We start from the raw sequence: 21,749 nt of genomic DNA on the forward strand, positions 1-21,749 counted from the left end.
AAACCAAAATGTGAGAAATCCACACAGAACACTGATTAGAGATCCCTGAAGACATGCCACAGGCTTGAAAGACTGTATTTTACTGCACTTAGAAAACCTAAGAACCCTCACACACTAAAGCCTACTAGCACTGTTCCCAAGAAGTATCTACCATTAACATTTCAGCAAATAACACTTTCAATCTCTTATTCACCTTTTCAACCCTCTGCTTTATTAGTCTTTTAAAAACTGTCTTACTGAAGTTGAATTTACCTACCAAATGATTGCACATATAACTACAGAGCTCAAAGACCCTTTCAAACCGAACATGCCATGTAAAGATAAAGGAACAGAAGACACAGCCTAGTTCCCCAGAAGCCTGCCCCGCTGTGCTCAGGACTTTACCTCAGTTTCTTATCTGTTACTGCTAATGGACATTTGTATATTCTGCACAAACATACTTTTAAAAGAAAATGCATGAATACTATTGTATCAAAAGTTGTCTTTTCATTTTATTCTTTCACATATTTATTCAACCATTAAATCAATAAATATTTATTATCTTCTACCAAAATATGACCAAGTTAAAGAGTTAAAATGTTTGCTGGGTCTATATGGTTTGGATTCAAATTCCATTCCTATCACTTTCTAGCTGTAAATTTGGGCAAGTTGCTTTGATCTCCTTGTGGCTTAGTTATTTCATTTCTAAACTGGGAAGAGGTACTCCAAAGGGTTGTTCCGAGGCTTAAGTGAATAATACATGTAACATCAACACATTATTAAATCTAGTTTAGTTATTACTGTTATTATTAGGTAAGGGTTAGACAAATGAAGTCTAGAGGAGAAGAAAAACAATACAGAAGATTTGAAATTGTATAATAATCATGAAATAAGCTAGGTGCTGGTGGCTCACACCTGTAATCCTAGCTACTTAGGAGGCTGAGATCTGAGGATCATAGATCAAAGCTGGTCTGACCAGGTAAGTGAAATTCTTATCTCCAATAAACTACTCAGAAAAGCCTAAAAGTGGTGCTGTGGCTCAAGTGGTAGAACGCTAGCTTTGAGTACAGCCAGGCTCAGGGGCAAAGCCCAGGCCCTGAGTTCAAGCCCCAGGACTGGCAAAAAAAAAAAATCATGAAAATAATACATTGCTAATATTTTCTCAGGCAACGAATCTTGAGAGCCAAGGGTGACCGCTAATGTGGGTGAAAGGCTGGTTGACTTAGCTCCCAGTGGGCACTTCCAGTATGGGCCAGCCTCTCTCTCCTCTGGCTGGTGTGGTACAAGGATTAAATCTGAAATGTGGTACTGCTGAGTGGAGGCCACTAATCACAATGGCGGCAGCTAAAGCTCTAGATGAAATGTGGGGCAAATTTAGGACATTGGTGCCTGTTTGCTGCTTTTGCAGCTGAGAGCAAAGTCTTACAAAAGTCATCAGCTGAGGCCAGAACACACAGATGACAGAAAGAGGAGTTCTGCTAAAGATGGATGCCTACAGTCTGCAATCCGAATTGACGGACACTATCATAATTGGGCTCCTTCAGGACCTGAAAAGCTAACAGCTTCTGTCACTTAAGCAGTGACAATCTTTAGAAGGAGATAAGACTGGTGCTGGCAAAAGGGAATTAAAGACTGGTCTTTCCATAATCACCTACTGTCTCAGATACTTTCAAGGCCAGAAAACCGAGAAACAAGGGCTTCAGGATTAACAGACATGACAAAGCCAAGATCTCTGATTGTGGTTCAGTAAAATCCATGCTACCAGCACTTCCTTCATGAGGAGTTCATGCTTTGCGAATAGTACTGTAATCAGAAAGGTGTAAACATTACATTCTCTTCCATACATAGACCATTTTTTCAATTACATTGACTAATATGAAAAACTGTCCACTCTTACCAGAATTAAATGAGGGGGTAAAAAAAGCAAATAAGGGATGTGTCTTTTATTTTTGTGTAACTTTTCCAAGGAATACAAACATATAGATATATACAAAGAATACAGAAGAACTAAAATGCAAGGCATGGTGACAGAGTCAGAAGGCTAGTAGCCTGGGTTACACTGTGACAGGTGAGATCCTGTACAGTGAGAGAGAGAGACAGAGGGGGGGGGAGGGAGGGAGGGAGGGAGAAAGAGAAGAGAGGGAAACAGGAAGTGTTAAAAGGCTATATACTGAGAATAGGATTACCAAAGGAATTTTATCTATCTATCTATCTATCTATCTATCTATCTATCTATCTATCTATCTATCTATCTATCTGTCAGTCATGGGGCTTGAACTCTGGGCTTGGGCGCTGTCCCTTAGCTCTTCACCTCAAGGTGAGCGCTCTACCACTTGAGCCACAGCGCCACTTCTGGCTTTTTCTGCTTATGTGGTGCTGAGGAATCGAACCCAGGGCCTCAAGCATGCAAGGCAAGCACTCTACCACTGAGCCACCTTCCCAGCCCTGAATTTAATATTTTTTGCTTTACAAAGTTCTGCATCATTTTGCACCATAAGCAGGTGCTACTTTAACTTAATTTTTTTTAAATTTTAAAACAGTCTCAAAGTGGCTGGATCACAGGTGCTTCAATCCTGTCATCCTAGCTATATAGGAGGCTGAGCTAAAGTCAGGAAGATGGCAGACTAAGGCCAGCTCGGGCAAAAAGTTGCTTCCTCATGTTTGGCCTTGGCCTGTGGGAGGCTCAGAGCAAGAAGACAGCTGGGTGTGGTGACGCACCCTTTCATCACCACTGTAGAAGGAAGTGTAGAATAGGAGGACTGTGGTCCAGGGAAGCCCCGACAGGGAGCAGGGTCCTGAGTTCAAACTCCAGCAGCACAAACATAGATAGATAAATAAATAAATAAAAGTCCACTAAATTACCTTAAATCTAAAAATAGAAATAGTGATTGCCAGGCACTGGTGGCTCACACTTATAATCTTAGCTACTCAGGAGGCTGAGATGTGAGGATTGTGGTTTGAAGCCAGCCCGGGTAAAAGTCTGTGAGACTCTCATCCCCAACTATGCAAAAAAAAAAAGGAAAAGAAAAAGCAAAAAGTCAGAAGTGAAGCTGTGGCTCCAGTGGTAGAGGGCTAGTGTTGCGCACAAAAGGACAGCAGCCAGGCCCAGAACTGGCAGGAAAAAAAAAAGTGGTGGCACTTTCAAGAAAGATAAGATTTCACAAAAATATATATTCTGCAAGCATAGGTACAGAATCAGTTACAAACTCTCTCTGTCTCTCTGGAAAGTTGAACCTCCTATAATAAGACATCCTTAGTATTTTGCTGATGAGAATAATCCACTGCAATGACTTCTGATTTTCTCTATCACAAAATATGCCCTTTACCACGGTTTTTTAATACCACTCCCCTTTTGAAAAGTTTTGTCTATAAAAGCAGCCTATATTTTAAAGTAATCATTCTTTCAATAGCTTTGTATCTGATGGGGTAATCACTTAGAGCTCATGAATTTATGTAATTCAGGTTCAAGGGGATAAATGTGGTATTTTAGATGCTTGATCAATCCCTGTCTTTAGTAAATGGATGATTTCAACAGGGCCCAGGAAGGCTTAAAATGCACAAAGAAATGTGGTTTATCAAATTACTAAATTAGTAATTATACTAAAGTACTGCTGCTATTCAAATTCTTCCGTCTTACTATAAGACTCAATCCATCTTGAAATAACCATGTGCTGATTGACTCAACAAAACACATCAGGAAAAGCCAAACAAAGAACACGTATGGTAGACTAGATGTAGGTAAGACTACTTGACTCAGTCTTTAGCCGGAAATGTATTAAACCAGTTCAGAAATATAATGGGCTGCCGAGTTCGCTTCCATTACATAGACCAGGATTCTACCACATCCCCCAGAGAGCACTATTCTGACTGCTCCTCTAAGTAATCCAATGGCTGCTGACATTTGCAAATACTGTGGTGACTGGAAAATTACTTTGAAACCTGGCCATATTTTACACAAAATAAGATTGCATGAAGACATTCCCTTTCCTTCTGAATACACACTTCATACAAAACTGTATTAGTCACAGTGTCTATAGATTTATATCTCTACCTGTATCAAGAACCTTCTCTAAAACTCTGGGTGATACAGTGCAGAATTTTTACCGGCTGTTGATCAATCATAATCAACTTTGTAGGCAGTTAAATCTCAATACTGAATATTTGACCAGAACCATGAAAATTTATTTTTTGTTAAATGAGGTATGTTTATATGTTTGACATGGTTTTTGGTAGGTTCTAATTCTTACAAGTATTAACATATGTTTTACTTGAAGCTTTAAAAAAGTCTAGCACCACAAAAGTTTGGCATTTGGACAGGCATTTGGATTGGGGGTGGGGTGGGGAGGGGGATTTCTGCTTTGTAAGCAACACGGCCTCCTTTGGAAGAACACCAGTCCTCTCCTGGCAAACAACTCCCTCTTGCCTGGCTCCTGAGGACCAGAAGCCATTCCCTAAGCCCCAGAGGCCAGCGGAGGATGATTAACCTGCAGTTTACATGACAGGAGTCTGACTTGCAGAAAGATCCAGTGATTTACTCACCATCCTGTAAAGAAATCTAATGGAAACAAGGAAGACAGTCCCATCTTAATTTGCAGTCCTCAGCTTCTGCTCCGCTTCCTAAGGGGGTTGTACTGTACATGCGGACACTAACTAAGATTCACTATTTATGGCAAGCTACAGGAGAGACTTCCAGCCACAGAGGAGGAAGGTTATGGAGTGTGACCCTGACACCTGACAGCTTTCCCTGCCAAAGGAGGCAGAGCCAGGATGAGCTGCTGCCTTCGATTCACTGCTTTTTTGGGAGCCATATTTTTTTTTATGGGAACTGGCAGGCTCTTGGCTCATCGTTAGGCACTTTATGATCATCCTGCTGAAAATCTCACAAATCCTCAACACTGTGGGGAAATGGTGGGAAGGAAAGGTGTGTGTGCGTGCGTGCGTGTGTGTGTGTGTGTCTGTCTGTCTGTCTGTTGGAATGCCCATGAACATAACAAGTGAATGAAAGAAGTGAAGGGAAAGCAGAAGAGATACACCAATGGTTATTACCAGTTTCTGCAGCCACAATGAAAGGTGCAGAATGAAAGTCTGTATTTTCACAGAGGTGGTTCTGACAAATCTCAGTGAGAAAGTGCATGATACAGTTTATATATCTACACAGGGAATTAAAATAAAGATAAAAACCTATCTGTGTTCAGACAGTCAAATCACTTTCAAAGCGGCATAAATGTACCCTGTTTTGTGAGCTCTTTCCTGTTTCCTGATATAAAATGCTATGAGACGAACATGGAGGGACAGAGGACCTTGCCTCTGCGGTGGTCTGAATGTCTGCCCCCTCCCAAACTTGTGCTGAAATTTAATTGGCGTTGTAACAATATGAAGAGATGATCGGACCATGAGGGCATCACCCTCCTTGGGTGGATTTAGTGCCCTTCCATTCTCCACTGTACCAGGCTCTGCTGCAATCGTAAGTGAAAGCTCATCAGTGTCTGTTCCCTTATTACCTTGGTGTGCAAAATGATCTTGAAACCAACTAACTACTGGCTCACTAGAATAATATAGATCAGAAATCTGTTACGATAGCTAAATTTCTAGGCTAGCAGGTGCTCACACTTGTTATTCTAGCTACTCGGTGAGGCTGAGATCAAGAGAATCACAGTTTGAAGCTAGCTGGGGCAAAAAGCTCATAAGACTCCCTAATCTTAACCAACAAAAGGTGGGTGTGGTGGAGTGCAAGTGTCATCCCATAAGAAAAGTAAATAGAAGAACCACCGTACAGGATGCTAGGCAAAACCCATGACTATCTCAAAAAATATACAGAGCAAAAAAGGGGCTTAGGTGTGGCTTAAGTGACACAGTATCTATCTAGCAATTATAAGGTGTTAAGTACAAATCTCAGTACCAACACCACCAAAAAGAGATCACTACATTTCTAATCAATGTAACCTATTTCCAGATGATCGTAATCATCCACAAGTCAATATCTAAAGTACCATTTTACCAAAGAGAATTCGTCCCTCTCTCTAAGACAGTTTCCAAAACAGGAATGAAACTTGCTTGTATCCTACATTAGATAAGATAGGGAAATATTGGGTCTCAAATCTTTGATTTGCTTTTTCTTTGTGTGCTGAAGAGGGAACCCAGGGCCTTATGTATACCAGGCAAGCACCCTACTATTGAGTTATATCGCCTCACTCCTGAAGCTTTAGAATTCTTAATCCAACTCATAAAGGGCTGTGATATTCAGAGTACGCCTGGGAAGTTCTGAGCTCTAGAGACCAGATTTTGCCTTATATAAGTGACCATTGCCACACAGGCAACAGAAGCCTGTTCTGTGAGCAAAATGCACAGGTGTGACATGAACTCTACAGCAAGGCTAATGGTATTCAGCTTTGATCCCAAGTAGTTATGCTTTGTTGAGCTTTTTAAGAATCAAATAGCTCATACAGATCTGGCAGCATCTTTCCGGAGACTAGTTCCAAGGCAAGCGCGGGAAATGGCAAGTGCAAGCCTGAATCAGATCACAGGAGTTAGGATTTCCTAGGGACTTAGTTTAAGATGTCGCTGATTTGTACTTTACCCTCAACTCTCCTGGGCTGTTTTGTTACTAGCATCTTATGCAATGATCTCAGTCACCAGCTGGGAAAATAATTACAATGACAAGGAAAAAGTGGCCACTGCACACTTCTAGGGTGCCCAGGTCCCTGAGACCCCTTGTTTGTTTCTATTTCTCATGCTTGCCATACCAACCTGTCATGCTGTTCTAGTAACAAAAATAATCAAGAATATCAGGCAGACTTTTGAACATAATGCAGAGTTGAACTAGCTACTACCTGATGAGGCAGAGACAGAGACACAGAGAGAGAGAGAGAGAGAGAGAGACAGAGACACAGAGAGAAACACAGAGAGGATGAGACACACCCTTCCAAGGCACATCTAGTGACCTACTTCCTCCAATGGCTCCGTTTTCTAACAGCCCATTTACACAGGCTATTCTATTGATGAGGTTAGTACCCTCAAGATCTCATGACTTTTCAATGTGACACCAGCTGGGGACCAAGTCTTTTGGGAAGATGCTTCACATTCAAAGCCTAACCAACAATCAATGTCGTCAGAGGACTAGTTTTTGCTTTATTGAGGTTCTTCACAATAGAGATTAGTTATTAAAACAAACTAAAATAATAAGCACTTTCTAATAACTCAGAATTCATTATTAAGTAAAAAAAAAGTTGTTTCCAAGTTTCTTTTATAATTATTGATACTTAAAGATCTAAAATTTCCTCAAAACAAACTAGAAACCATCAATCAATAAAACCCAAAAGATATCAAGTTCTGTTTATATAGCTGTAAAACTCCAACTCTAAAAGCTTTTGACTCATCAGAGTCAAAAGGGCACATTTTTCTATGCTAATAAAGTTGGTCCCAGAGAACACATTTGAATTTATTTCTGATCCTGAACTAAAAGATCCAAGAAGAGCCAGGTGCCTGTGGCTCATGCCTATAATCTTAGCTACTCAGGAGGCTGAGATCTGAGGATCAAGGTTCAAAGCCAGCCTGGGCAGGAAAGTTGGTGAGACTCCTATCTCCAATTAACTACCAGAAAACTGGAAGTGGCACTGTGGTTCAAGTGGTAAAGCACTTGCTTTGAGCTGAAGAGCTCAGGGACAGCACCCATGCCCAAAGTTCAAGACCCAGGACTGACAAAACAAAAACAAAAACAAAATAAAAAACAAACAACAAAAAGACCCAAGAGGAGGCACAGGTGGCTCATTCCTGAAATCGTAGCTACTCAAGAGGATTGTGGTTTGAAGCCAGCCCAAACAAGAAAGTTCAAGCTCCAGTAAAAGACCCAGAAAGATTTTTTTTTTTCTTGTTTTGGCCGGTCATGGGGCCTGACCTCTGGGCCTGGGCACTGTCCCTCAGCTCTTCAGCTCAAGCTAGTGCTCTACCACTTGAGCCATAGCGCCACTTCTGGCTTTTTTTTTCTGGTGATGTGGTGCTGAGGAATTGAACCCAGGGCCTCATGCATGCAAGGCAAGCACTCTACCACTGAGCCACCTTCCCAGCCCCCCAGAAAGACTCTTATCAAGGTTACAAACAGTATAACAATAAAATTGTATTTTAAAAAGAATGTAATAGTATATCCTTCCATTTTGTGAAGTCACAGTCTTCTGTGGGCCAACTCTCTGGTAGGCTCTTAGTCAAAGAACTTTCGGTGACTGGCATTTATCTGGGCCTGCACTAATACAGCGTTCTGAGCCTATCGGTTCTCTCCAAGTGTAAATGCTCTACCTGCTCATAACATTTTCCCCAGAAGAGATCAGTCTTACAGGTCTGGCATACCTGGGTCACCTCCTTTCTCATGTCAGATCAAATACGAGCCTGCATTCAACTCTAAACAAGCAAGATAACATTCCCTAAAATGCTAGTATGTGTGAAGACTTCCTTCTGTGAGGTAGAACAGAGACAGGTTTTTTTTGTTTTTTTGTCTGTTTGTTTTTGTTTTTTGGGGTGCATTACTGGGGAATGAACTCGGGGCCTTTCCCTCATGCTAGGCAAGAGCTCTACCACAAGATCCACACCTTCAGCCCTCTTGTTTATTTTTTTTAGATAGAGTCTTGCTAACTTTTGTGCGGGTTAGCTTTGAACTTGCAATCCTCCTGCCTCCATTGCCAGAGTAGCTGGGATTATAAGCATGAGTCACCGTACCCAGCTACATAGTAATATGCTTTGTTGCTTAGAGCTCCTGTAAAAATTACTGATATCCATTTGATTCTTGAAATTCATTATTAAATTTCTGAGTTCCACTTAGTAATGTTACCACTAGTTAAATGACTTAAATGTTCCCAATAGTATTGTAACTAGAAGATTAAAAAGAAATTTATGTGGTGCTGGAAATATGGCTTAGTGGTAGAGTGCTTGCCTAGCATGCATGAAGCCCTGGGTTCGACTCCTCAGTACCACATAAACAGAAAAAGCCGGAAGTGGCCCTGTGGCTCAAGTGGTAGAGTGCTAGCCTTGAGCAAAAGAAACTCAAGGACAGTGGCCAGGCCCTGAGTTCAAGCCCCAAGACTGGCAAAAAAAAAAGAAAGAAAAAAGAAAAAGAAAAAGAAGTTTATGTTATAAACATTTTCTATTAGTTCAAGGATACTCATGGATTCCATTTCAGATTCCTACCCAAAGAGGTTGAAAGAAAGTAATATTTCAGCATGTATAATATTTTAGCTATAGGAAAAGTTCTATTTATAGATTACATATGGATGTGAATATACATTCCTATGCCAAAATACAAATACTAATCCTGGGAAAATAAGTCAATTTAATATTTTGCAGATTTAAAAATTCAGTAGTATTAGGTGACAGAATATTAGAAACAATTCTTTTTTTAAAACTTTGGGCCTGGGTGTTGTCCTTCTGCTCTTCAGCTCAAGGCAAGCGCTCTACCACTTGAGCCACAGCACAGCTTCCAGAAACAGTCCTTTTTAAGGAGTCTACTTTTGCTGGGCATGGTGGTACATCCCTGAACTCCTTTCACTTTGGAGACTGAGGTAGGAGCATTGAAAATTTAAGGTCAACTTGAGCTACATGGTGTGACCTGGTCAAAAGAAAAATAAATTCCACAAACTCTGTTTTTTAAAATCAGTCATTTTTTTATATTATTTTGTGTAAATGTTTATAGGGTGAAATGGAGAGAGAATGCCAAGAGGTTATGACCTCGAAATTAGGAAAGAAAGAGGAAAGCCAGGAGCATTAAAACCAGTAATGTAGTTAGAATCAGTGGGGCTAATGAGTCCAGAGGGTTAGTCATCGAACATTCAAAGATACTATGTCATTCGCTGAGCCAGAGGAAATGCTGAGGAGGAATGCCACACTTCCTTCCTGCAGGTGTGTAAATGGGGTGTCTTATCTACTGCCTGGTGGTGGCAATGTTTTAGCAATATTCCAGGTTTAAAAAAATGCCCTCCAACTGTGGGGAAGGGCATGTTGCAAGGCCTAGAATACAGATGCAAAGAGGAATGAGCTGGGAACCTCCCACATGGAAGGCTGAACCAGGATGAGCACTGGAGGTGTACCTGCTTCTCGGCTTGTTTCAGCAGCTTCTGGAATCGCTCGTCCTCCAGCACACCGGGGGGAAGGTCCGTCTCTCCCTGAGCTTTCAGCTCCTCCAGCTTTTGCCGTAAGTCCCTCAGGGCCTGCAGCTCGTCGTTGAGGCGGCTCTGGCGGGTGAGAGAGGCCTGAAGGTCCAGTTCTAGGTCAAGAGATGTGCGCACAGGACATTCTTGGGCTGTCCTTCTGAGGACTGGCTGGCAAACCGTCTGGAGGAGTAGAAAACACAATACCCTTGTTACGTATGTAGGCATTATCCTGCCTGTTCTTGCTAGCAAAAGATGGGACTGGTTTTCCTTGCTTCCTAGGAGGGTATAACCACACCCTGAGGCTTGTTCTGGTCACCATACAAGGTGAGCAGGAGAGGTATGTATCACTTTCAGGCACAGGCCTGTAAAAACTCAGGAGAGATCTGCACATTTCTGTCTCCACCTCAAATGACAGCAAAGAACCAGACATGGAAGCTCTACCTCTGACTGAGATATGTTTCAAAGACTTTGAAGAATGGTATAAGACAGTAAGCAACCTGTAAACTGTGAATCTTAAGTGCCACAAGAAGTCAGATGAAGGACAGGTCAGAACCAAACCAGGCTGGGTAAGAAGGCATCAGTACAGACTACAGGAAGTATTTCTTGCCTATATTCTCAGCAGTGGGAGTGGAAAAGAAAAGATTCCTGGCTGGGATGGTGGCTCAGTGGTAGAGCGCTTGCCTTGCATGCCTGAGGCTCTGGGTTCGATTCCTCAGCACCACATAAGCAAAAAGAAAAAAGCTGGAAGTGACACTGTTGCTCAAGTGGTAGAGCGCTAGCCTTGAGCTGAAGAGCTGAGGGACAGCGCTCAGGCCCAGAGTTCAGGCCCCACAACCGGACCCAAAAACAAACAAACAAACAAAAACAAAGAAGAGATTCCTCAAAGGAATTGGTACTCTGTGAGGGGAGAGAGGGGGACCTCACATATGGTAAGTGGTCTAGTTTAAAGATCTGGGTCAAGTGTGGAGCTCATGACAGACAGAAGGGAAAAGGCCCACTTGAGCCTGTCCTTTATTTCAGGGCCTTAGCCCAAGTTGGGATAGCTTTGACTGTGTCCTCCTAGCCTTTTATCTCTTTGTAACAACTTGATGTTTGCTAAATAATTAGGCTTCTGTAACACATTTGAACCACAGCTCTAATTTGGCTTTTTGGTAGTTAATTTGGAGATAAGAGCCTCAAGGGTTTTCCTGCCCTAGCTGGTTTGAACCACTATCTTCAGATCTCAGCCTCCTAAGCAGCTAGGATTACAGGCATGAGCCACCGGCACCCAGCCATGCAGTCTTTCTAATGTGCAGTGGTGTGCTGGTATATGTCTAATAATATCTTCAAAGTATTCATGTAATATCACTGACATGAAAAGACATGCACAACTGATTCTTGTGAGCCGGATGAAGAGGTCCAGCACCCCAAGGCCAAGGGCATAAATCCCTAATCCTGCCTCCTACTTGGGTGCATCTTGCACTGTGTTTTGCCGATGCTTTATTCTCTTAGTCTCCCTACACTATTTTCATACTGCAGTTCCTATCAGAATTTACTCTCTGCTCATTTCCATACCTGCTTCCTTAAAAACAATTTAAAATTCATAATTTACGCAGTGTTTCGGGATTAACCTCTGTCTGGTTTTAAGTATGTCTATGAACTTAGTTTATAAGTAACCTGCATGTTTTCAGCTTCACTTAGCTCAGCAACACTTCTGGTTAAAATGTCTCTAAAGTAGGAAGACAAGTGACTTAGAAAGGCGGTAAGAAGAATTTTCATTCTAGGTGATGGAAATTTTGATGCTTTCAAGCACATTAAGTGTGGAAATCTGAAAGATTTACACTGTATATTTTCCTAGAAATGCTCAATGCTAAATAAATGTGAGCATATTGACCTTCAAGTTATATATATATATCATATATATATATATATATGATATATATGATATATATCTAGTTACAGTTATTTATTAATTTATTTTTGGTACCAGTCCTGAGGCTTAAACTCCTGGGGCTTGGTTGCTGTCCCTGAGCTTTTGTGCTTAAGGGTAAGGCTCTACTACTTGAGCCACAGCTCCACTTCTGGCTTTTTCTTTTTTGATACGCATCTCATTTGGACTTTCCTCCCTGGGCTGGCTTGAACCTTGATACTCAGATCTCAGTCTCCTAAGTAGCTAGGATTACAGGCACAAGCCACTGGCATCAGCTAGGAGTTATGTTTTTATTACCTTCAGGTAAGTAGGAAGTTAAACCAAGGGGCCGTTATCTAGTTGTGTGTTTAGTACTTTGCACATGGTGCTGCTAGAAATGATGAATGCAGCTCACCTTCCCAGGTCCCTCCCAAGCTGCCCTGTGTGGTTCCCTGTTCATGTATTTCAGAGTACCTAATGCTTGCTTATCACTTCCCCATACCACCCACCTATGAATTGCTCTACAGCTACCATTTTCCCTCTGACATGTTAGCCAGGGGTCAAGGCCCAAACTGCCCCGATGCCTCTGACTCTTCTGCACACATCTGGGCCCCTCCTCCGGATGATGGACTCCTGTTGGCAGCCAACTCACTATCGACAGAGTTCAGCACACCGTGTTCTATGCTTATCGAGTAACATATCTTAAGCCAGAATGGGAATAGCAAACAAATAGTTTTCTTTTAGTATTTCAGCTGGTGGAAGTAAACGGGAATTTGTGAGCCATCTGAACTGTCCAACCTTTTAAATATTTTATCAGACTTTCCCTTCAAGACCATCTAGAGGTTGCTGGCCTCCAGGAACACTTGACCCACTCAACAGTAACTTTAACCTTCTATGAATAACTGTTTAAGCAAGTTACAACATCTGCGCTAAAAAATAATAAGGAAAAATAGAAACACATGACCTCTGTAATTGTCACTCTGAGGAACGCTTGCTTGGGGAGGTGCCAGGCTTCCCACTCCTCCCACACTGAACCAGATGTGATGCAGAGAGAGTGCAGCCACTGTTGGAAATGTGTTCAAACTAAAGTTCTGTTTCTAAAAAGGAGTACCAGGAAATGGAAACAAGTTGTTTTTTTTTGGGGGGGGGGGTACAGGAATGGAGGGAGGAAGGGTATATAAATGCAGTTAGTGTATTCAGTGTACACAATGTAAAAAATAAACTAAGTAACATGTGGGTAGGGATGGAAGGGGGGGAGGGGGGAGAACAAAGGAAGGGGTGACACTGTCCAGGAAGCAATGTAGTCATAACCTGATTTATGCAATTGTAATACCTTTGCATAACTACTTAATATTCACAACTTCTAAAAAGAAAAAAGCAATGTGTTCAAACCACTGGCACACTAAGAGGCTTAGTATGCCCCTTCTTTGGAGACCCTGTACTCTAATTTCTAGCCTTAAATATCACAAGTTCTAAACCAGCCTTTCAAGTACATCCTCTCCCTGGATCCCCAATTGACTTAGCATCAGTATTTTTGTATGACTATACTGTCTGACAGCAAGGAGCATTCATATGCAATTGTTCTGGAATTTACTCTTGGCAATTTATGAATCTGGATGGGTCTGGGATGGTGTGAGGTGACTGAGGACGTACATACCCTTTTGACACGCAGGCTACGCCGCTCAGTGGAGTTTCTCACAAACAGTGATTTTTTAGCCAATGTGGAACTGTCACTGTCACTCCGATTTAACTGTCAACAAAGATTTTTAAAAAGGTCACTGTATAAGAGAGTACCAGTGGAAATGAGAATCAAGAGGTTTACCAAATAAATAAGTACATATAATATAAACTAATCCCCCACCACCACTAAGCTACATCCTCAGCTCATGACTTAATTTTTACTTGAAGAAAATCCTCCCCAAATACATTATTCCCAGTTCTACAGTTTAGTAGCTTTTTTTCTGGAAAACGTTTCAGTAACCGCCTTTTGATAGTTATCCAAAGTGCTATGTTATTATATATTGTTTAAAATAAAATGATGCTTTGTACTTTTAACTAGTACTTGTTTGTTTAAAGAAGGTTTACATAGCTCACCTTCAGAGTTAAGACAGTTTAGCTCTCTGATTGAGGGAGCCCATGTTCACCCCTATGCTCAATGTCATATTATGAAGGAAGCCTCTTCTGGGCTCTACTTCCCATTCTCAACTCCTTAACTTGTGCTACTGTCTTCCACAGCCTTGATTCTCACCCAAGATATGTCCCATTACATCCATCGTATCTATCCATCATATTCCTGGCTCACTGAAAAGAATGAAAGTTCTACAAGGTGCAGAAATGAAAAGTATCTACAAATATTTTTGACTAGAATGAATAAATTCGGATTTTTAAAAGCATCTCTAACCCATTTATGAAATCTATCTCACTATATATCATAAATACTTCTAGAAACAGAATTTGGAAAACAATGGAAATCCCACGGAGCTATGAGCCTGATTGGGTCCAGAGTTATTTAAACAGAATTTCTGTTTTAAAATCCAATTTGTAAGTTTCATTTCAGCAAAATGAACATGTTGTGAAGTACATATGATATTGAGCAAAAGTAGGCAAAACAGACTTGAAGCTGTAATGTTTCTAAACATAAAAATCCAAAAAATTCTTAGTGCTGAGATCTTAAATTCCACTTACTTGCCAAATCAATAACATTAGAACCAACAGGACATGAAATTGGTGGAAACAGAAACCAACAAGAACCCTCAGCGTGTGATACTCTATACACGTATTTCCAAGCATTTTCAGCCACCGTGTCTGTAGTCAGATTGTCCTATGGACAATCTCTTCCTATGAACGGGCCACTTATGATAGGACAGGCAGCTATAGCTCCTAGTGCCTCAGCTGAGTACTGTCACCTTACCCTGCAGACGTACTGGCTCCGTTCACCCGGGGAAAAGGTTTGCGAGCGCACGATCACGCTGCTCCTTACGAAGGGATGCTGTCGAGAGCTCAGGCTGCTCCGCTCTTTGGGACGAACTGCCACGCTGTCATGAACTGCTTCATCAGTATTTGTCTCTTTATCAACCTAAAAGAGAAGGTGGCAAGTTTTCTGGAACTGAGAGTTGTGTGTACATTTATACTCCTTTCCTAATGATGCTAAACAGGAACTTGTCTAGCACTGAGGATGTCCCTATGAGAAAGACATGCATAATAGAACACAGTACTTCTGAGGAGAAATGGGAGAATGGTGTTCTACGTTATTCTCAGAAAGTAAGTAGGTAGGATGATAGCTGTTCAACGAGGGTAAAGCACAAATAGAGGTGTTACAGTAATAGGTAGGATGTAAAATGAAGATTTAGACTTAAATAGGTTCTACAAAGAATGCTATTTGGGAAAATATCATCATTAAACAGTATTTAATTTTCAGGTGAGTTTTGTTTTCCAAGAATAAATGATTTTAAATAATAAATATTGCATGGCATGGTGGTGTATTTCTGCATTCTCAGCTACAGGAGGTAAAGGCAGGAGAATGGAGAATTTAGGACTAGGATAATGTGGCCCAAGTAAGAAAGCCTTTGCCTAGCATGTAGCATGCTAGGTTTAATCCCTAGTAGCATTTGCACATGCTAGTATACCCAATACATGTGCACATGCGTGCACCTCCCATCCAAGAATAAAACCAAAGGACTGGCATTTTTAAAATTCCATTACCAACATCCTGTGTGTCGGCATCCTCAAAGCTTACAGACTTACTCTAAGCTGTTTGGGAATGGCCTCAACACACTCCTCATTTAAGAGAGAAGTTGCTTGTTTTCTAATATGGTTGGTACTAGTGCTTGAACTAAGGTATTCTCCATCTTCACAGATTTCAATCAGAATTCCAACTAATCAAAATCAACTTCAAATGTTTACTTCATTCTTGAAATAAAGTTTGAACCCTGATATAATTTAGTCAAGAAAATTATTCAAGAAATTCAGGAAAACCATTAAAAAAATTTTTTTGATAGGGTCTTACTACAGAGTAGAGGTTGGCTTTGAATCTGTGATTTTGCCTCAACTTTCTAAGTGCTGGGATAACCAGTGTATTATAGGATGCACTACCATGGCGAGTTTTAAAAATATTATTAGTATTCACAGAATGCTGGTAGAAAGTAACTAGCATTGTTTTTCTTCTTTTATCAAGTGAAGAATCAGTATTTTGGGCCCATTTACAATGCTTCTCAGCAACTATCCTTATATAAGCCTTCAACTTTTGGATCAAAATCCTGACACAGCATTACACCTGAAGAGATAAGCATCCTCTTAGTCTACACAGTGCCTAGAAGGTTCTGTTTCAGGGCAGGAGAAGAGCGGAATATTCACCAGGGTGGGAATTCCAGTCGGTGGCTGACTTCTACAGTCTTTGGCACACTCCTTTTCCTTCTGACAGCTATCTTCACTCATCTGCAGCACATTGGTGCTTGAACTTAAGTCTTCTGTACAACTAGTGCCTTTTACCAGTTTAACTGCAGTCTCTTTTTCAGCCACAATTTTGTCAGAGGCCTCTCTTAGCATTGTTAACCTATGTTGAAAAATAAATAAATAAATAAAACACACTTTAAGCCAAGTACTTCACAACCAGTGCAACCTGGGAAATAAACAATAGATTCAAGCTCTTCTTTGGCTCATAAAAAAGAAAAAAAAAAAAGAAAAAAAATTCACAAAATAAATAATCATTTTATGCTCTAGCCACCTGGAGCAAAGTTACCATAGTGTTACTAAAAATTTAAGACTTAAGAAATCTGACCTAATTTCTAGATGTTAAAATAGAAGCATTATTAAAATCACAAATAAAGTTAACCTCAGCACTTAAAAATACTGATTTCTTTTAAACTCAACTTCATGTGAGCTATTAATTTACTATAAAATAAACCATAGAAGAGAATGGCTTACTCTCAGCTAAGAGTGAATAAACACCTAGAGATAAAAACACCATTACTGACTGTGCTCACAATCTAGCAGAGGCAGCCCTACATAGAAGGAGTTACTACTAATCACCTGAAGATCCAATGTCACATGGCCCCATCTCTAATAGAAGCCATGGCACAGATTCTGATGGTATTAAGCATGGTGTTTTGAATATGAAGAGTCTATGTTTGGAATATGAAGACAGTGCTGGGATGGTTCAGAATTCCTCATGCTTTGTTGAGTTTCATGCTTGTTGTATAGAAATATTTTCTGCCCACTGATACCTAATGCTGAACCGTGTGTGTTGTGTGGGCATGCGCGCATGTACATTCTGGAGCTTGAACTCATGGCCTGGTACTGTCTCTCAAGGCTAGTGCTGTACCACTTGAGCCACAGCTCCACTTCTGGCTTTTTGGTGATTAACTGGAGATGAGTCTCACAGTCTTTTCTACACAGGCTGCTCTGAACTACAATCCTCAGATATCAGCCTCCTGAGTAAGTAGGATTATAGGCGAAAGCCATTGGCACCTGGTCTAACTGCTGAACTTGAACTGCAATTGGTGGCATATAGACAAAAATGGTACCATCTAGTTTCATTAAATGTCTGGCCATGAAACAAGGGGAAAAAAGCAATGATTAAGTTATAAGTTCTTTTATTTACATGCTAAGAATTTTTCTGAAATATGTGTGAAATAAGTTGTATTTTACAAACATGAAAAAAGCTTAGTATTTAAAGACACTGTGAGACCTTATAAATCACTCTCATAATTTTGTTCTGCAGTGCTGTTATTATTTATTATCTAGGACTTTTGATATGCCAAAAGTCTCTGTATATTTTTATCACTATTGTAGACCTTTTTTCTACATGTTCATGATTGGTTATTTATGATAAACTCTGGGCTTCTAACAAGTTTAATGTATGCATATTTACATATACACAAAAGATTAATATATGGGTTAAGAGTAGCTCAATCAAACATTATAAGTAACTATATATAGCAAGATTAATCCCAATAAATTACACACTGTATGTACTTAAAACCTGAAGCATTCATTAGAATTTGATTTTACAAAATAGTGCAAACCAGGAACGACAGATCTCTGTATGTATGTATGTCTGTATGTCTATATGTATGTGTACACACACACACACACACACACACACACACACACACACACACATTAGTCTGGATTTTTTTTTTTTTAAAGGGTAAAGTATTGACACAGAGGAGGAAGCAAGAAAAGATAAAAGTATTGAAATGTCTTTTTGAAGCTACTTTCTGTGTCATACCACCACCTAAATGAACTCATAAAGAAAAAGAGAGCCAGTTATAACTTACTTATGACTATACAATAAGCTACCATATTTTTCAAAATTGACAGCTTAGTTTTACCTTAGAAAACATTGTTAAAAATTACTTGAAGAATAAAAAATCTGGTTAATGTGTTACTTTGTTCACAATCTTGCTATTACCTCCTGTAACTCTCTAGCCACAACTCTTTGAAACTACATTGTTTCTCATAATTCCAGTGCTAAGACATGAAACTATAATCGTTTCCTGAAAGTTTCCCATGAGAAACTAAACACCTTAATGTGTTCTCACTAGCAAAAGAAAGCAGCTGTTTACCAATCTCCTTCTAGATCCTGTTGCTCTTCTGCTGGCCCTGTTTCCTCCTCTTCTTCTTGTGCTAATTCTTGTTCCACAGCCAATAGCTCGGCTGATGTTCTTGCAAGTAAGGCTGACACTGCATCCTGAAGAATATAAAACACATGGCAATTAATATCATATACTCCAAGAAACTTATTTGAAATTTCTTCAGAGGCAGGCTGATACTTCCAGCTGTGAAGAAGCAGCTTGTACCAGACCCAACTCTCTTACAGGAGGATACAAAAGCTGAATGAAATATAACAAAAAGTAATAAATACTCCCAAATTTTGTGAAGCAATGCGGAGTGACCAAGGTTATCAGTACTAGAAGGTTAATGCCCAGAGAGAAGAGAACCATCACAATTGACACACTGGCATTTGTCAATTCTAGGCATGAAGTACGTAGGCTAAAGAGTCTGGCTGCCTCGGACTGCAGCCACAGGGTCAGTCAGATATCTGAGAGGATTGTCACCAAGTGCAAGACTTCAAGGCAGTCCAAGGGTCAGAGGAAATGAAGTGTAAGGTGAGCCCAATATTATACATGAGAATCCTACTAAGGCATGTGCATCTCCTGAACTGCAAAACAAAAAGCCTCAAACAGTTAAGGAGATATTTCTTCTGTCTCCTAGGGTCTTGGAGAGATAAAAATTGGAAATCTAGTCCCCCAGATGATTCAGGTCATTGTCTCAAACTCAAACTTGACTTCCAGAAGCATGTCTACGGAAGAAATGTGCCATCCAGAGCCTCTACCTTCCCTCATACTAGCTGGCATTCCATCAAGACTTGACAGAAAGCCAAAAGAAATGACAAAAGAGGCAGACCCATAGGTGATGTGTACACTGTAGATTTTTGGAGATGGTATTTAAATGTTTACAATTAATAGGCTTTTAAAAAACCTACCAAAATGATAGAAAACTTCACTAGCATAAACACAAGGAAAACCGCATTCATTTGTGAGAATAAAGTTCCTGGGGGAAAAAAATCATAGGAAAAAAATCTAAAAAAGTATCGAAAGATTATTTTCCGCCGGGCGCTGGTGGCTCACACCTGTAATCCTAGCTACTCAGGAGGCTGAGATCTGAGGATCGCGGTTCAAAGCCAGCCTGGGCAGGAGAGACTGTGAGACTCCTATCTCCAATAAACTACCAGAAAACCGGAAGTGGCGCTGTAGCTCAAGAGGTAGAGCGCTCGCCTTGAGCTGAAGAGCTGAGGGACAGCGCCCAGGCCGAGTTCAAGCCCCACGACCGACCAAAAAAAAAAAGATTATTTTCCAAGAACCAGAAGTTAAAATTGTTTTTCAGTAGCTCAACAGAATCAATGAAAACCAGATGACAGAAAGTGGTATCTATAACACGTTCATGGAACACCTGCCCACCTATAAAACTGAATAAATGGTCAAAATCCTTGTCCTTCACAAGTGAAGCTAAAATTGATACCAACACAACTGAGAGGAATACTAAAGGGAATTGTTCAGCAGAAGGTATATGACCCACGCAGAAGTACAGCAATTCAGAAAGGAAAGAAACTCCATTAGATATGGGAAAGATGTGGGAATACCTGACTACTGATTGTCAGTGAAATATTGGTAATAATGTCTTACGGGATTCGAACTTTAATCCCTACAATATAATGTAATAATCACAACAAAGAAGTTAAAATTCGTGAACTACTGAAGTAAAGGAATTCGTTGACATTAGTTTCTACTAAGAATTCATGCTGTTATCTCCATGGAAACAAAACAATATATAAAGCAGTCCTGCCTTATCCATGGTTATGCTTGCTATAGTTTTGGTTACCTGTTACCAACCAATCCAAGAAATAGTAAATGGAAAATTCCAGAACTGAGCAACTCATGAACTGTAGGGTGTGAACTCTCTTACTATTTTATTCTGTCCTGTAGAAAATGGATTCTCTTTTGTCCGGTGTATATGCTACCTGCTCATTAGTTACATGGTATTCCTCTCAGGTATAAGATAGAGTGCTGTAGATACACAGAGCCTATGTTCAAATAACTCTTTATGTAGTTTAAAATGCCTCTAGATAAGAGTAGTAATGCTGGCAATATAGATATGTCAAAGACAAGTGATAAAAGGTTTAAGTAAGTAAGTAAATTTAATAAAGGAAGAAAAAAATCGTATGTGGAATTACTAAGATCTACATTAAGAATAGGATAAAAATGCAATCAAATGCATTTATGCAACACCACCACAAATCAATGAGATCTGATAAACACCTATAGAAAATACACAGTAGACTGTATTTTTCTCTAGTGCATGAAACTAGCTTCAATAAATTCAAAAGGACTTAAATCTTACCAAGTATATGTTTTGGTATACTGAAGTAAAACAAATGAGACGTTAACAAATGTGTGAAAATATTCCTACTCTAAATTGCAAAAAAATAAGAAAGAAAGGGAGGAGGAAAGTTGCTAAAGTAGTGCTTAGAGGGAAAAGTTATAGCTGTAAACAGTTATATTAAAAAAGGAAGAAAGGCAGCTGAGCACAAATGGCTAATGCCTGTAATCCTAGCTACTTAGGAGGCTGAGATCTGACGGTTGCAGTTAAAAGTCAGCCCTGGCAAGGAAGTCCAGAGATACTTATCTCCAATTAACTACCAAAAAGCCCGAAGTGAAGCTGTAGATGAAGTAGAGCATTTAGCCTTAAGTGCAGAGACACTTATCTCCAATTAACTACCAAAAAGCCAGAAGTAAAGTTGTAGCTGAAGTAGAGCATTTAGCCTTAAGTGAAAAAGCTCAGAGATAGCACCCAGGCCCTGAGTTCAAGCCCCAGGACTGGCACAAAAGGAGGAAGAGGATAACAAGAAAGGGGACATCTTAGAAGAGGAGAAAATGTGGAAAGAGAAAACTAAACCAAAAGCAATTAGAAGAAAAGAAAGGAAGAGGGCATATCTATTAACTTTACCATGCGATAATATTATGAAATTGTAAATCAACAAATTAGGTATCTGGCTTTAATGGACAAATTCTTTAAGAGACAAGTATAGAAACTGACTTGAGAACAACATTTTTGAGAGATTCAGATCAGTAATGAGACTGAGTTTGTAAACAAAAAGACTTTAAGCAAGAAAAAGTCCAGACCCAGTGAGTGGGCTTCACTTGAATACAAAACATTTAATTAATATACTACCAATTTTCCAAACTTCT

At 40.1% G+C, this 21,749-nt stretch overlaps 1 protein-coding gene across 1 annotated transcript in view; it reads right to left on the reverse strand.

The window, feature by feature from the left end:
- Positions 1-21,749, reverse strand: part of Wwc2 (WW and C2 domain containing 2) — a 177,767-nt gene that overhangs the window by 6,175 nt on the left and 149,843 nt on the right. Inside the window, exons 17-21 of the mRNA XM_042700025.1 lie at positions 18,567-18,691; positions 16,354-16,552; positions 14,912-15,076; positions 13,658-13,750; positions 10,050-10,292 (exon numbers count right to left, since the gene is read on the reverse strand). Coding sequence (XP_042555959.1) covers positions 10,050-10,292; positions 13,658-13,750; positions 14,912-15,076; positions 16,354-16,552; positions 18,567-18,691 — 825 coding nt within the window. The remainder of the gene's footprint in view (positions 1-10,049; positions 10,293-13,657; positions 13,751-14,911; positions 15,077-16,353; positions 16,553-18,566; positions 18,692-21,749) is intronic.

The sequence above is a fragment of the Dipodomys spectabilis genome, unplaced genomic scaffold (genome assembly GCF_019054845.1).
Source record: "Dipodomys spectabilis isolate Male_0828 unplaced genomic scaffold, ASM1905484v1 ptg000009l, whole genome shotgun sequence".
Classification (NCBI taxonomy): domain Eukaryota; kingdom Metazoa; phylum Chordata; class Mammalia; order Rodentia; family Heteromyidae; genus Dipodomys; species Dipodomys spectabilis.